We start from the raw sequence: 15,398 nt of genomic DNA, 5'->3' as shown, positions 1-15,398 counted from the left end.
TCTTTTCTTAAGTTATCATTTGTGCTAACAATCTGGCATTCACATCTGGCATACATAGTAAAACCTCACAGTTCCTTTGGCTTTTATGCATAATGCATCGTTTTGAGGTCTTTACATAAATTGTACATACACTTTCGTACTATTATAGTCATATCACAAAACAATTTCATCCTGGTTAAGTCAGAATCATGAATTTCCAGAATTCTGACTGAAATCTAAATATTAAATTACCTATAACCCCCGCTGCAGATCTCCACATATATGAGGATACAAAGAAAAAAATAGGTTAAACGGAGAATTTTATGTTTATTAAACATATCGCCTTTAAATATGTTTATGACATGATGTGATGTCCGTCGATCTGTGGTGGTTAACCCATTAATGCCCAGGTTGCTCCTAGAAGTGTCTTGAGAAATGCAGACTGTACTTTTGTGTAGTCATTTGATGTATTTAGTGCTTGAAGGATTATTTACATACGGCATTTCAAGTGGCCGGTGGACATGTATATCTCTATAAAATCTTGCTCAGAAACCTATGCAGACTGAGATAATAAGAGGTTTTGCTCACCACTAGTCACTAAAATTACCAGGTGGGTTTCTAAGGTCAACCCCCTGAAATGGCAGCAAGAATTAAACACCAGCGTGTGACACGAGATTCGACAAGACGTCAAAAACTGTGGTTAACAGTGTAAATATTTACAGGTGAAAAAGAGCAATAGAACCTTCAGGAAATATTTCTGCCTCTGGCCTTAAAGAGAGTAAAGATAGTTTTAGCTTTCTGATAAGTCTTGACCGATGTTATGTAACAACTATCATAAAATATTTGCTTGTTTACTCTTGCCACTATGAAAAATCTTACATCAGAGCCCAACTACCATCAAAAAAGGTGCAAACCCACACCTCAAACACACACACACCTCCTGAACAAACAGCACTATTCTTTATACGACGCTTAAATTTCAACCCCGAATACTGTTTTTTTTCTGTACCTTTGCCACGATACCGTTGAAACCGAACAACTGGACGCCCGGTCGGAGTGGATCCATCTGTCTCCTCTTCATTGACCTGTGCAACGGTCTGCACCCCCAAACGTTTCATCCTCAGCAAGCGAGGGCCTGTGTCCCGCAACCATACTCCTCCCGCATCCGACGCCGGCAGCCCTCCGTCCCCCGAGATGACCGTGGGAACGAGGCTCTTGAAGAAATCCATGTTTGCACTGTGACACTTTTAATCCAGGCGCCTGTGCGGGCGCACAGTGACCGCTCCGCCACCCACCATCACCTCTCAGGAATCGGGCTCGTCTGTAACTGGACAGACGACCGCAAAATTGCTCCCCCACCCAGGCAAAACCACTGCCTGTCAAACACTTACTTCACCACAAGTTCCTCTGCCAGTTATTAGTAGAACAGTCTGCACATTGAATCAAAAATAAAAAGATGAAGTGAATATGATGCGACGATCTTCAGTTATGGTGCGGTGTAAGTCGCCTGCAAGATCCAAAAAGACGAATGCTGCTGCGCAACTCTGATGGAATGAAGTACAAGCAAGCACCTGTAGTTTTTAAAAGAGTGCAAATCCACCTGTCTTTTTTCAACATGCCAGCCGTGAGATCTTCAAAAACATATCCAAATGTTGAATTTGTTTGAACTTCTAGGCATTAATCACGACGAGACACAAACTTACTACCTGTCTGTTCATGCAAGATCACTGATGTGATGAATCTATGACAGTGGGCGGAGCTTTTCAGGTTGAGTGCCAAACGTTATCGGGGTGGAGCCAGGACGTGTCCAACAGGAGATAATGTACACATAGGAGAGCGTCCAATCAAAACACAGCTGCTGGCAGCCTCGCCCAAACTTTCTCGTTTTGGAGAAGAGGGAAGGAGAATGCCTCATCCAGTAATGGTGAAGAAGAATATGAAAAAAGAAGGCGTGGTGTCTTCAACATGCTGCCACGCTCTGATAAGTTTTATCAGGCAATAAACTCGAGCTACACTTCACACTCTTCCCGCCACACAAACACGTACACAAAGACTGCAAGCTAAAACAGAAACAATATGAACTATGAATTCCCAACCATATTTCCCCTTCATTGGGGGAACCAAAAAGGCAAAAATAACTCATGTTGTAAAACAGACAATAAAAAGAAAAACAGGTTATCTCACACCCACGCAGACAAGAGCATTGGTTTCACTTCCACTTTTCAGCAAAGCAGTGAGCGAATGACTTGTAGCATGTTTGGCCTGCTTGTCCGTTCAATAAATCAAACATAATATATGAAACCTTACAGTAAGACACATGCATGCACAAATACAAACATGTTCACAATAACCATTTGGTTAATGTAAATATTTCTAATATGGCACAAGTTTAATAAATTTAGTTTAAAAAATAAGTTAGTTTCCAGGGATTTGGACAAAATTGAAAGGTGCCATGAGGTAAAATGATGGAAATGTTTGGTGTTTTGCATGACCAGGTCTTTTTGCTGACTCACCGAAACATATTCAAATAAACTGGCTGCTTTCGCTGACGGTGGGCATCGCAAAAATGGCACAAACCCTTACTTTCTGAAACCCATTTAATCACTATTGATACAGCTGACCAGCAGACTTCTTAGTAGAGCACCGAGTCCTGACCCGCAGAAGAAAAATAGCTTTTACAATTACAACCCTTACAAAAATAGGTTTTTTTTATATCATGGGAATACCCATCAGATGGTAATACCAAGATACCTTCAGGTACTGTATAAGGTTACTTTAAAAGACTAAAATCTGCACATACAATACTTTAGTATCATGTACCAAAAACCATGGTTGGTGTAATAATACCAAACAATGGGTCTCATTCACTAAGCATGCATATGCACAAATTTGTTCATAAAATGTGCGTACGGACATTTTAACTTAGAAATCATGATTCAACAAAAACTTTCATACTAAAATTTCTTCTTAATGTTTGCAAAAAAGTAAGAAACAACTTAGACACGTGTGCAATAATCACGAACAAGGAAAATATATATAAAATATATAACACATATATTATAGGGTTCTTTTTCCCTTGTTCATGATTATTGCGCACGTGTGGTCTAAGTTATTCTTAAATTTTTTTTATACATTTTTGCAAAATCGTTAGTATGAAAGTTTTTGTAGAATCGTAATTTGTAAGTTATAACGTCCGTACGCACAGTATAAGAACAAATTTGTGCGTACACATGCTCAGTGAATGAGACCCAATATCTTTTTACAACCATAATTAGGGGTAGGTGATAAATGATAAAACAGTAAAAATGTGTCAACCGGTAGAGATTTTGGACTCATATCATCTCTATCGAGGTTACGCACCGACGTTACGTTGCTGTTTGCGTGGTCACGAAAATGTAACGTTTTGCACACGTATTTAAGCACTGCATTTTAAAACAAGTGAATCGGTTTAAAAACAGTGCTGTTAATGCACGCACTGTTTCTGTGTGAGAGAAGCGCGCGAGCCGCGCATCCGCTGATTATTGAGCATGTAAGCATTTCTGCAGCTTTATTGGCCTTAAATACACATATGCATCAAAATGCCTGCCCCCATTAACATGATCATTTAGGTCTTAAGTAAACAGCTGAAAACGAAAACGCATGTGTAACAGTATATTGGATACGGACTTTGGTCTTAAAGGGTAAGTTACCCAATATTGCTTCTGTCAGTCACTCATGTTAATCCAACAGCAGAAAATCTTTCACTGCTCTTAACTAAATCACTTTTCTACCTTTAATAAGATACATATATTAACTACTATCCTTATTTCATCACTGACATAAACAATCATTTCATTCAAAAATAACTTCAGTTTATCTTCAGTGAGCTTGAGTTTTGTTTGTTTGTAGTCTTCTTTTTATGAATTGTATAACTTTATTTAGGTATTGTATAACTTTTTTGTGACATTGATATTAGTAACAAAAATTATGAAAATTCTATGGTATCAAAGATTTTAATAACATAAAATCCAATTTAAAAGAAAATACAACTTTACCATGATACATAAAATGACTCGTATCATGATACAAGAAATTTGTTCATATTGCCCATCCCTACCAATACTATTTGTAGTATTTGCTATAGGGCTGCACGATTTGGGTAATTTTTCCCATTGCGGTTATTGATGCTAATATTGCGATGTGCGATTGCGATTATACTAAGTGGTATCATGAGTCAACTTGATGGGTTTTAAGGAAAATCCACACACAGTTTAGCCAAAATGTGTATTTGTAAAACTAGAAATGTTTTCGTATTGCCACGTGATGTAGCAACTGCTCAGTGTCAGTAATCCTAAATCCAAAATACCGCCATACAACAGACGTAGAGTTTTTTTTTAGCTACCAGATCACTGTCAACCTCCTCTGCATCCATCTTCGCTCTGGTATAAGTGACGACGCACACCACACACGTGCATGCCACACGTGCACTGCCTTTTTTTGTTCGTTTTTCTTTCTTTTTTTAAACAGCAAGGAAAATCATCAAACTGTTATCAGAAAGTTCGTGTTAACAAGTCCACACATTTATTTATTTAATATAATTGCAACATTTTGCTGTCATATAATCGCACAGGCTGACATTGCGATTGCGATGCGATTAATTGTGCAGCACTAATTTGCTATCAAACCTTGAAAAATTCCTTTGAAATATTAAGCCAAAACACAGTTGGCCAGTTTCTGTGCCTTCATGACAAATTTGATCTAATATTGGGTCTCTAAATACAGTTGATTTCCACAGCGTCACCTGGAGGAAAGAGAGGAGATAAAGGAAGAGGAAATGACATCAGCAACATACACACATACAACATACTCTGTTCCCACTTTGGCCCAACATAACCTCATTTAAGACCCAAAAGCACATACCGTACATAGATAAACAGTGCTGAAAAGTGAGAAAGTGATTCACAGGAAATGCTCACACCCTTAAGCTCTGTGTGAACATGTCAGACCAACCATGATATAGTTTCAGTTCCTCCAATGTGAAGAGACAAAATATGTGCATAGCTGGTTATTTGTAGCACAAAATAATCAGAATCTCATTTTTTGTTACCAACGTGCTACTCATTACTGGCTACAATTTTGCAAGAAATTTGATTTAGCGTCCAACAAAGTGATAATAATGTTGCATAAGTCTTAAGTAACAGGCAAATGTTTTCATTTCAGAATATGCTCAGACAGAGCCAACTGTGTGCGTGTCTATGTACGCCCATCCTACAAATCTCTTTACAAGCCTGCCCTCTAGGGGTGCCCAAAAGCAATGCCAGCAAACCACGGGACAGGGTGCCACCCCACAAGGTGCACAATGGGTACAAGTAGACAACATTTCAAATCTACAACAGTGAAGACACATATACACAGTAATGTTATATATAAGCATACATCATTCTGAAAATAGCCAACAAAATGCTTTCATTGGGAAGTATACGGATGTAATTGATACAGATTAAGTTAACAAACACTTTCGCAATGGCAGTATGTAAACTAATCTGACACGACTGAAATTGTCATGATATGGCCATTACTCGATAATGACATGAGAACACACTTCCCTGTCAGACACACAAACAAACACATGACTCACTTTTCTATATCAGATGGCACTATAATTATGCAAACTTGATGATAAAGCAGCAAAAGGCATGACCTTTGACCTCAACACTGATCTACATTTAGATCCGCTTTCTAAGTGAAACCATTTTAAATGGTTTCTAATGAGTATGAGAATTGGAAACAAATAAAAGACGACAGGGGGAAGAAAGGCAACAGTTATGAACTTTTTTCCTGTTGGGCACAAAGGGGCGCACCTTCCATCAACAGGCTTTCTTTGTCAGCTAAAGGAATGTGGGTCGCTCGGTCAGTATCTATGCCACCATTTCCTGTTGTGTATAATCTGATCAACATACACACTTTTTCAGCTCTAAGTCAAGAGTTTTAGTGCTGTACAGAAAAGCTGGAAAGATAAGATGAATGTGTGGGTTTGCATTTCTGTATGCCTCTCAAGTGTGGTGCCATCCCAGCAATTTTTTATATGATATAACTTATTGTTTTTGCTGATATGATTAACTTGCAGGAAAAATTTGTGGAAGTCAGGTCAGCAACAAATTCTCTTTTTGTGAATGCATGTTTCTGTGCCCGGGCATGCTGCAGAGGAAGAGAGCGAGAGATATAAAGCCCCTAATTGAAATCAGCATAGGAATGTCATAGGGGAAGCAGTACAAACAATGCTTAACACGGCTCTTGTACATGCATGGGCAAAACAGGAAAACCAGCTCACACGGTAAACGCAGAACGGAACTGGTCCTGAATCAGTACTTTAATATCATAAATGTCCACCTAGGATCTCAAGACACTGAATGATTCAGTTTTCGAAAAGAACAGCGATGCAATCTGAGCCTATGAGGCACCATATTAAATACAACCATTGTATCGTCAATACAGCTCTGCTCGCAATCTATTTTCTTAGGAAACGTTTTTTTTTTTGCTCAAATGCTGGTTTGTTGCATATTGTTCCTGATTCATACTTCCTGTCTTGCACAGGCCTGTTTTTTCACAGGATGTTGTTTTTAGCAGTTAGAAGTGCTCATATGGTTGCTGTGTACTGTATTATTGGCTTAAGGTTTGATTGACACATATTTCTAAGGGGAAGGTGTTGTCATCTGTCAAGAATGTTAGAAACATGTATATATTGTACACGAGGTCAAGGATTAAACTTGTTATACTGGTAAATCCCCTCAACAAACAGTAGGGTTCAAATCTGAGACTACGTTGAAAAACATTTTATCTACAGATCTTCAGTCACGCAATTTGAAAAGATTAGATGTGCTTTAAATTATGAAAAATAAACATTTAAGAGCAAACGTCTACTCTCTATTCTCATGCACAATGTGTTGCTCTTCACAGGGTCTTTAGTCAACTAAACAAACTCAACTCATTCACTACTCTGGCTGACTCAGGGCTAATGTGTTGGTAAAACATCCCACACAGTTTTGAGACTCCTAAAAGTCTCTCACTAGAGTTTCTGTGTAGATCTATCACACAGAGGTCCTATATTTAAACTTGTAGCAACCTGATGTGATACTATGGTGGCTAATCACTTTATACAAATACGTATTTTGCATCATGTCAAATAACCCCTAACTTCATATTCATAATAAATTACGTATTATTCAAATGATGTGATGAATGTTTTCGATGTGAATACTTTTAGTTTAAAGCGCAGTGTAAGCATTGTATAACTTTTAAAGCATTTCTTTGATTGCTTAAACAGTCCTTCCAGAATATTTTTTGTTGTGATTGTTGCGGGCAAAAATCCTTGATCTTGCACATTTTCTTAAAAAATGCAATGGAATATGCAGGATATTTATTTTTCTATTTTCAATGATGTTCACGTCACATAATCACGTCACTTTATAACGCTCCCATGGCAACAGGGGACATGGCTGCACTTATGTGACGTAAATGCAACATTCTGCTAAGATATATGTGATTTTTGCTACAAAAATGCGGGGATTATGAAATCATGCAAGCACCGCATATTTTGCGCACAGAAATCTGCCATTTATGCTGCGAAAGTGTGACGTATTTGAAAAAATGCGGATAAATATGCGGACTTTGGCTGATTATGCGTTGAGTCATGCGATCGCATAATCGCGTTTTTCTGGAGGGACTGCTTAAAGACACATCATGTCATCTGGCACAACCAATGGTGTTAGTTTGGGGACAGGGTTATTTGTGTGGCCAATCAATGGAAGAGGTTGAAAGACTTGAAGAAACCAGTTTAGAAACAAAAACTGGTAATTACACAGTTATTAAAGTAATAACAGGGCTTTAAGAGCATCCTTTTTTGCCACATTTGCCTTTCTTGTGCCTGATACTTTCCACATTTTTAAACAAGCTCTCATGCGTAAAATTTGTATTCATGGGGCCTATAAAATCCATTTAATTGTTTTGATTTTTTAATTTTATTATTTTTAAATTGCATTTTAAAAATATTATATATTTTATTTTAATATTATAATATATTTATTTTTTTCTGGATTCTGTACATGCACGTCTTTTTTTCTTTAATGGTTATTTACACATTAATAAGGATTTAATCAATCTTTTCTAATGTAATAAAATATAATAATTTTCTTCAAAAGAAAATTTCTTCTCAACATTTTTTTTTTATTATTATTGTTATTATTATTATTATTATTATTATACTATAAAAGTACACTTTACTATACAATAGTAATACATTTCTCTCAACTTCATTATGTTCACCGGACTTTTATTTTGGCGGGCTGTCAGTGTGTATTTGGCAATAGCTTTTCTCAATGAAATGCGCTTGAACTGACAGCAGCTCTGGGAATAAACTTTATGTGTTCATGTCCTCAGATGCTGAAAACAGCACAAATTGAGTCATCTCTTAACGGATCACATTTCTTTTGAGCATAGTTAGCTCTGTGTCACTACAAGTGCACCGGAATGCAGTGTAACGGAGTGATAGATGGCAAATCTCTAAAATCTGCATTAAACTTACGAAAATAAAGATGCTTTAGTTTCATTGGTTATGTATTGTTTAATAAAGGAGGCATACTGTGCAATAAGTAGTTCATGTTTTCTAGAGAAATAAAAACAGGTCGCACCACAAAAATCATCTGTACTCGCACAAATACTCCCAAATATATTTTGAGGTCACATCAATTCAATTTCAGAAACCTACATAAAAATTAGGTTAGTTACTTGTAACTACATAGTGGAAATATAGTGGGGGCCAGTGCTGAATGAAACATTTAAATATAGCAGCCTGTATTATTGTACCTTTCAGCTGATAATTATACGCCTACCTGTATTATACACAGATAATCTCTTCCTAATCTAATTAACAGTGTGGGATAATCTTTCTAATTAACAACCCAACCTTAGAAACAATTTAAGCCTATAAGCCAACAAAACATGTGAACATTACAAACATCCGAGATCCATTCTAAAAACACATTATATCTATAAAGTCTTTCAACAGTTGAGTTAAACACAAGCAGGCTTGATGATGCTCTGAAGTGATAATGAAAGCTGGTTAGAGATATTATCTCATAATGTATGTGATGACTGGTTAGTCCTGCAGACAGAGGTAAATTTCACAGTCCCCATGAGAAAACAGTGATCGCATGCTTTCACACACGTAATTAACGGATCTCATTAACTCTCCCATTCATGGTTCGCCACTACCCGAGTTCAAACCTTAAGACTTTAATGGAAGTAACCTAACCCTCAACCTTCAGGCTACAACCACCAAGATAGACTCTCTAACTGATGTCGACAGAACCTATGCAGTGACTACTAGGGGTAGGCAATTTGACGGTGTAAGTACTTACATTTCACCGTTACAATATATATATATCTTGATATAATATTATAAATATAAATTCAAATCATGTCCACACGACAAACGTCATACCTCTTTTGATATAAGCTCCTCTTCCAGCTCAGGAGTCATTTGTGGGACCTCTGCATTTGCATTTATGTTTCTTCATCACAGTCTCATGCAAAGCTCTTATTTACATATCATGATATAGAAAAATCTGCTGCGATATAAACCATAATTCAGCCAGACCTTATAGCTACTGTTCAGCTTTCACACAGTCAAACCAACCAAAGAAACATGTTCCTGATTTTTACACAATATGGGAACCAATATGATTCAGACGATTGTGTCGTACCATTGAGAAATCAGTACAGCGCTATGACGTAATATTCATTCTGCAATTCGGACTTTACACAACATAATTCTGCTGAACTCAAGTCAGCATCCGCAAAACCCTTCAAACTCTACTACCAAGTAATTTCATGATCAGTTATGGGATATGTATGTATATGTATATGAATATTATACATTATTTAGGTAATTAAATGCTCAAAAATACTATTGGGAGACACAAAAAGAGCCAGAGGCGAAACAAGAGGTGTGGCAGACATACCAGAGGGCCATAGAGCTTAGGGAGGGGGGTTGTATCAAACTGAGCTGCAGGCCAACAGGGTCGGGTCACGTCAATCTGGTAGAGAGACAAAAAAGAACAAAGTTACATGGGTTCATTAGGCAGCAAATCAGACAGATCCATCAATGAGCAAATGCATCATTCAACCAGCATCAAAGGAAATAAACTCTTACATCAACATGAACAAGTTTAGTTATTTCAGCAATTTTAGATGTGTAAATGGCAGTAATTCCTCTCAAACGTACAGGCAAAGCAAAATCAATATATGATTTCAGGTTGCTCTACTGTACTGGAGGGTTACGGGCTGCCCAAACCAGGCCTGACTGCATTTTGTCTCATGTAGTTAGACTTTGATATGTTACACAAAGGCTGTATCACACTCATAGACTGTAAAAAAAAGATGTCGCCTCCGACCATTGTGGTGAACGTGATTTCACCAAGTAGGATATTTTCATTAACCAATCAGATTGCAGGATTAGGATTAGTGTGTATGTTAGATTTAGGATTGGGTTAGGGGCTTTTGAGAAATACTCCTGAAACTATTATTTCACACTCATTTGAGGGTTTAAAAATGCCAACAATTTGATCCTGGATCAACAAAATATGTTGATCCAGGATCACATCTTACTTGGTGAAATCACGACGACCCTCCATTGTAATAAATTGAAGCAAAAAATGTCCAACCATGGTCGCCACCATGTTACGTAAAAACGGCAGTTTGGAGCCAAGGCATGCGCAGAAGAAATTGTCCTTGGAGCGAGAGGCGGAGGCGCGGTATCAAGCTTCCACCCAAACAACTACCGTAAAGGACAAAAAACATTTTTCTGAAACTTTTATTGGAAGTGTAAATATTTTTTTATTTAGAGCAGAGTCCCATTCGTTGGAATGGAGAGGGCAGGGTTTAAGACTTGTGCTGCAGCCAGCCACCAGGGGACGATCAAAGAGCCAGCGGCTTCACTTTTCAAAACTTATGAGGCACACAGCAGATTGATCCGGCCAAGATCCACCCACCAAGACAGGAAGAAACCATCTGATGTAAAAATCACTTTTTACATTTAAATTAGAAGCATGTTTGTCTGAGTAAGATTACATTTATTACAAATGGTTGCACAAAAACAACTCAAAAACTCGGCAAAGTCGAACCCACACACCTTTAAAGCAACACCAAAGAGCTTTTTTTACCTTAAAATAACGTTTCCAAAAAAGTTTCAGTTGTTCATCCACTAGAAACAGGGTAAACGGCACTTTCACATTCGCTTTGCAGCCCTCTATTGGCCAAAACCGCACTAAAGAAGTTTCCAACCGTCGGGTCGCGGCCCTGTAGTCTGAGTGAAAACTACAAACACTTGCTTTACGGCAGACCTACAATCCAATCAAAGCCAGCTATGCTGCAGTATTTACGACAGTGGTAATGGACAATTACGCTTCTAACCTGTAGGGGGAGCAAAGAGCAAAAACTCTTTAGTGTTGCTTTAAAGCATAGTTCATTTGACACATATACAAATGCGCTGACTTTCAACGCATTTCAATACCTCTCGTGGCCTGTACTCCTGTATGTGCAAGCACGACCTATGTGTACAATGTACGCGTGCACAATGGATGACAAAAACTGGGTCATGTACAATGTACGTGGACCCCCGTATAGGCGTAAAAATGGACAATACAAAGATAATGCAAAAAGTCAACCGCTTTTTAAACATTTTATGCAACTAACCTGGTACACTTTTGCCATTTCCAACATTTGCTTCCCAGCAGTACTCCCTGAGTACCCTCACTCCAGAAAGTAGCATAAAACCAGCCAATCAGATTAGAGCCGGCCAGATGAGGAAAGTGCTTTTCAGTTTTGTGTGCAATGTGCATCAGATGGCCTGTTAACAAACTACAGGCATGCTGTTTGAGGCCGGTTGCCACTGACTGAACCTGAGCCAGGATTACAACACTCTCTCTAGGCAGTAAGCTACAGATTACCACCTCCCTCCCTCCACCCGTCATTCATCCATTTGTCCGAGAGGAGGTTACGTAAACTCAGTTGCACAGTGTACCATGCAAACAAGCACAGTATGAGTGGCTGCAGCTAAAAAAAAGAAAGAAAAAAATACACACACATGCTGCCAGAGACTATTTATAGGAGTGTTAAGTGTTAGACAGACTACCTGTGTCTCATTAGCTATAATTACTATTTAGGGCTCCTGCAGCGCTCAGTGACACTGCAGTTCAATCACAGGCGAAAAATGGAGCTGCACCGCACATCTGAGATGAATGTCTGCTTGAAAGGACAAAGAAAGAGGGTGAAAGAGAGGAATAAGTACGTTATGTACTAGTGAGAACCCAGTTTCACAAGCTTCTGGAGAATACCCAATCACACACAAAACTGCTATGACAAACACTGCCGATCCACCAATGTCAGTCTAATAAGCGGCTAAGCAAATGCTTTACCAAGCAAGGCCTTATGACTTATGTAAGAACATGTGAGACAATAAAACTGTATTCACTCTTATGTAGGTTTTACTACGCGATTCAGAAATAGTTTTTATCTCAATGTAGTATAAATAATGATACTAATCTTGTTCTACAGTTTCAGGTATGCAATTTATTGTATGTCAATTTATTGCCTAACAATTTTTCTTTTGAGCCCCGACTAGGGCAGGTGGCCTTTCTGTGCGAAGTTCGCATATTCTCCCTGTGTCAGTGTGGGTTTACTACGGGTACTCCGGCTTCCTCCCACAGGCCAAAAACATGCAAGTTAGGAGATACCAAATTATATGGGGGGTATAATACTCTCCCCCAACCTGTTTATTGATTAGGGCTGTAACAATAAATTGGGTGTCCCATTAAAAAGACCTGTCTGAAATCGATTCTGAATCGCAAGGCTGCGATTTCTGGCTTTTGGATGTGCACGGATTTCCCCATAATTCATTCAAATTCATTCATTCATAAAAGCACATTTGCACGATTCATTGTTACAGCTCTAGTATTGATTAAACAGTTCTTGCCATGAATATAGCCAAAGATGCTGTAATGGCGTGAAGAATAAAGAAAGAAAAAAGAAAAAACTAATTTTTGTATAGACGGTTTCAACAGTAACAACATAAACAAGTAGGGCCCTATAATTTCCACGATCACGAAATCGCGGACAGAATCGCGGAATTGGCTAATTAACACGGAATCTAGTATTAACGTGGAATTTTGCGGAATTTTACATATTTTGAATAAAATTACGTTTTTGTGTGGGAGACGAAAGTATGTCTTGGGGGAAATGCAGACCGGGGGAAGTAAATCTGGGCGACACGCCCCCTCCCGTCGTTTCAGACCCCCTCCAAAACACTGAAACCATGGCGAAGCGGCTCTCCACCACTCTGCTTTCGTCAGCAAAAAAATTAAGAAATTCGATGCTAAGCACTTAGTTCCGAGCAGGTCTCACATGACTTTTATGTGACTGTTATTTTGGAAGTTTTGTCAACACTCTGTTCACGGTGAGCGCAAAGATACATGCACTCTCTCATCCACGTCTGTCTCACTGCACCTCTCTCACGTACGCGCTCTGTATCTGTCCGAAGTCCGAACACAAATCCTCATGTATTTGTTCAGTTTTATGCATTTCAAGAAAGCTGAGGCAAACTAAGGGGCCAGTCACACCAAAAGCGTTTATGGCAGTTGCAGGCGCCTTTTTTGAATGACATTCTATAGGCAGGGCGCGTTTGCGCGCTGTTTATGCACGCCGAGCGCCTTGCGGTTTTTTGCCGCCTGCCGCGCACGCGTTTTTGAAGGAGCGCTCAGAGCGGAGAAGCGCCCGACGCCATTCGCGTCTTTGCATTGTCCAATCGAATGAGGGGAGAGGCGGGCCTTACGTTGTGGTGAGGGAAGTTTACAGCTGCTTTGAAGAACCGGACTCCACTCGCTCACTCTCTCCTGCGTGTTTGTGCACCTCTCACCCTCAAACAAGGTCAGAGCAAGCGCCCTCTTTTTAAAGTTTCTGCTAATATGACAGTTAACAGCAAAAGAGTGCACTCTTCAATATTTGATTGACAAGACAGCTGACTCGGTGGTTGCTTAGCAATATGAAAAGCCGCGTCGCACTGCTCTTTTCTAAAAAAAGGCAGTGCGTCGCGCCTTGCGTTTGCAAGCGTTTAAAGCGCTTTTGGTGTGACTGGCCCCTAACTATCCCTCGCATTTAAAATATAATCATCTGCATCATGGCGCCACTCTCTGTCTCTCTTTCGCTCGCACGTGCAAAGAGCGTGCTCATGCTGTCCAAAGTCAGATCACTATCCTGTGTATGTTTGTAAAGTTATATGCATTTCAAGCGATTGTGTATAAAATATGGATCGCGTTCCGCTGGATTGATGGGTTTAAGGCACTTCTGAAGGCACCACTGCTTTGACACCTTGTTGTAGCCTCCTGCAACAACACTAAACAATGCATTGAATTGATTTATGTGTGTGTGCACGCGCGTGTGCGTGTGTATGTGCGTGTGTAAATGCATCTTTTATAGTCATTAAGTAATCCTGTTATCCAGTTTTTCCCCAAATCATTTACATTTTAATCATTAACATTAAAGGCACACTCTTTTTATGACTAAAATAAAAGTAAAGGGTAAAAAATATAATTGCCAAAAATTAAAACGGATAAAACGAATTTGCAAAAATTAAAACGGAGAAAACGGAATTTGGGAAAAAATAAAACGGAATTTGGGAAAAAATAAAACGGATTTTATAGGGCCCTAAACAAGCAGCTTTCGTGGTCCTCACGTAACTTCCGGTAAACTCCGCGAAGAATAAATAAGAACAAAGTCCTTTAAAATAGCTTATTTATATAGCAAGCAAAATAAACAACATGTAGATTAGGAACCAAAAGGTATTTGTTTAAGAGTTCAGTTTCAGCAACTAGTCAGACCATTAAACAAACAGAAACCGGAACTTCAGACCAGATGCTTATCGCGTCACCGCACGTGCGCCCGATGAAACGGTCTATATATTATGTATGCATGCATATATTGTGTACTTAGCAATTATGTTTATTATATTCTAGGGGTGCACTGATATATCAGCCGATGATGCTTGCTATTCTTCTCAATGAATTACGATGAAATGCTGCTACATCCAAAACCAGAGGGCCCTCTCGTGCAGAAACTCAATATGCGCTGCAGACGAAGAACCATACACACAAAGCTACTGCTGCGTCCGAAACCGCCTACTTCATACTATACAGTGCGCGAAAAGCAGTAGGCGAGGCGAGTAGTATGTCCGAATACATAGTATTCGAAAAACAGTATGCGAAAAGTACCCGGATGACCTACTCCTTCCGGTTAGATTTTGCAGTGTGCATACGATGGACGCTTCACTATCCCATGATGCCCCTGGAGAGGAGTTATCCAACGAAGAAGAGGCATGCGACTGTTTTCGC

At 39.0% G+C, this 15,398-nt stretch overlaps 1 protein-coding gene across 6 annotated transcripts in view; it reads right to left on the bottom strand.

Annotated features, from left to right (window-relative positions):
• fryl (furry homolog, like) overlaps positions 1 to 15,398 on the bottom strand; it is a 123,777-nt gene that overhangs the window by 96,393 nt on the left and 11,986 nt on the right. For 4 of the 6 annotated variants that reach the window (XM_073855971.1, XM_073855972.1, XM_073855973.1 and 1 more), the window contains exon 1: positions 989 to 1,719. The exons of 1 other annotated variant lie outside the window; for it this stretch is intronic. In XM_073855971.1, the coding sequence (XP_073712072.1) occupies positions 989 to 1,208 (220 nt within the window). In that variant the 5' untranslated portion in view covers positions 1,209 to 1,719. Of the gene's footprint in view, positions 1 to 988; positions 1,720 to 9,977; positions 10,053 to 15,398 lie in introns of those variants that run through there. One more of the 6 variants, XM_073855977.1, reaches the window with a different exon arrangement.

Source organism: Misgurnus anguillicaudatus, chromosome 18 (assembly GCF_027580225.2).
Source record: "Misgurnus anguillicaudatus chromosome 18, ASM2758022v2, whole genome shotgun sequence".
Taxonomy (NCBI): domain Eukaryota; kingdom Metazoa; phylum Chordata; class Actinopteri; order Cypriniformes; family Cobitidae; genus Misgurnus; species Misgurnus anguillicaudatus.
The sequence above is the reverse complement of the archived record's forward strand: the minus strand, read 5'-3'. Positions and strand labels throughout refer to the sequence as shown.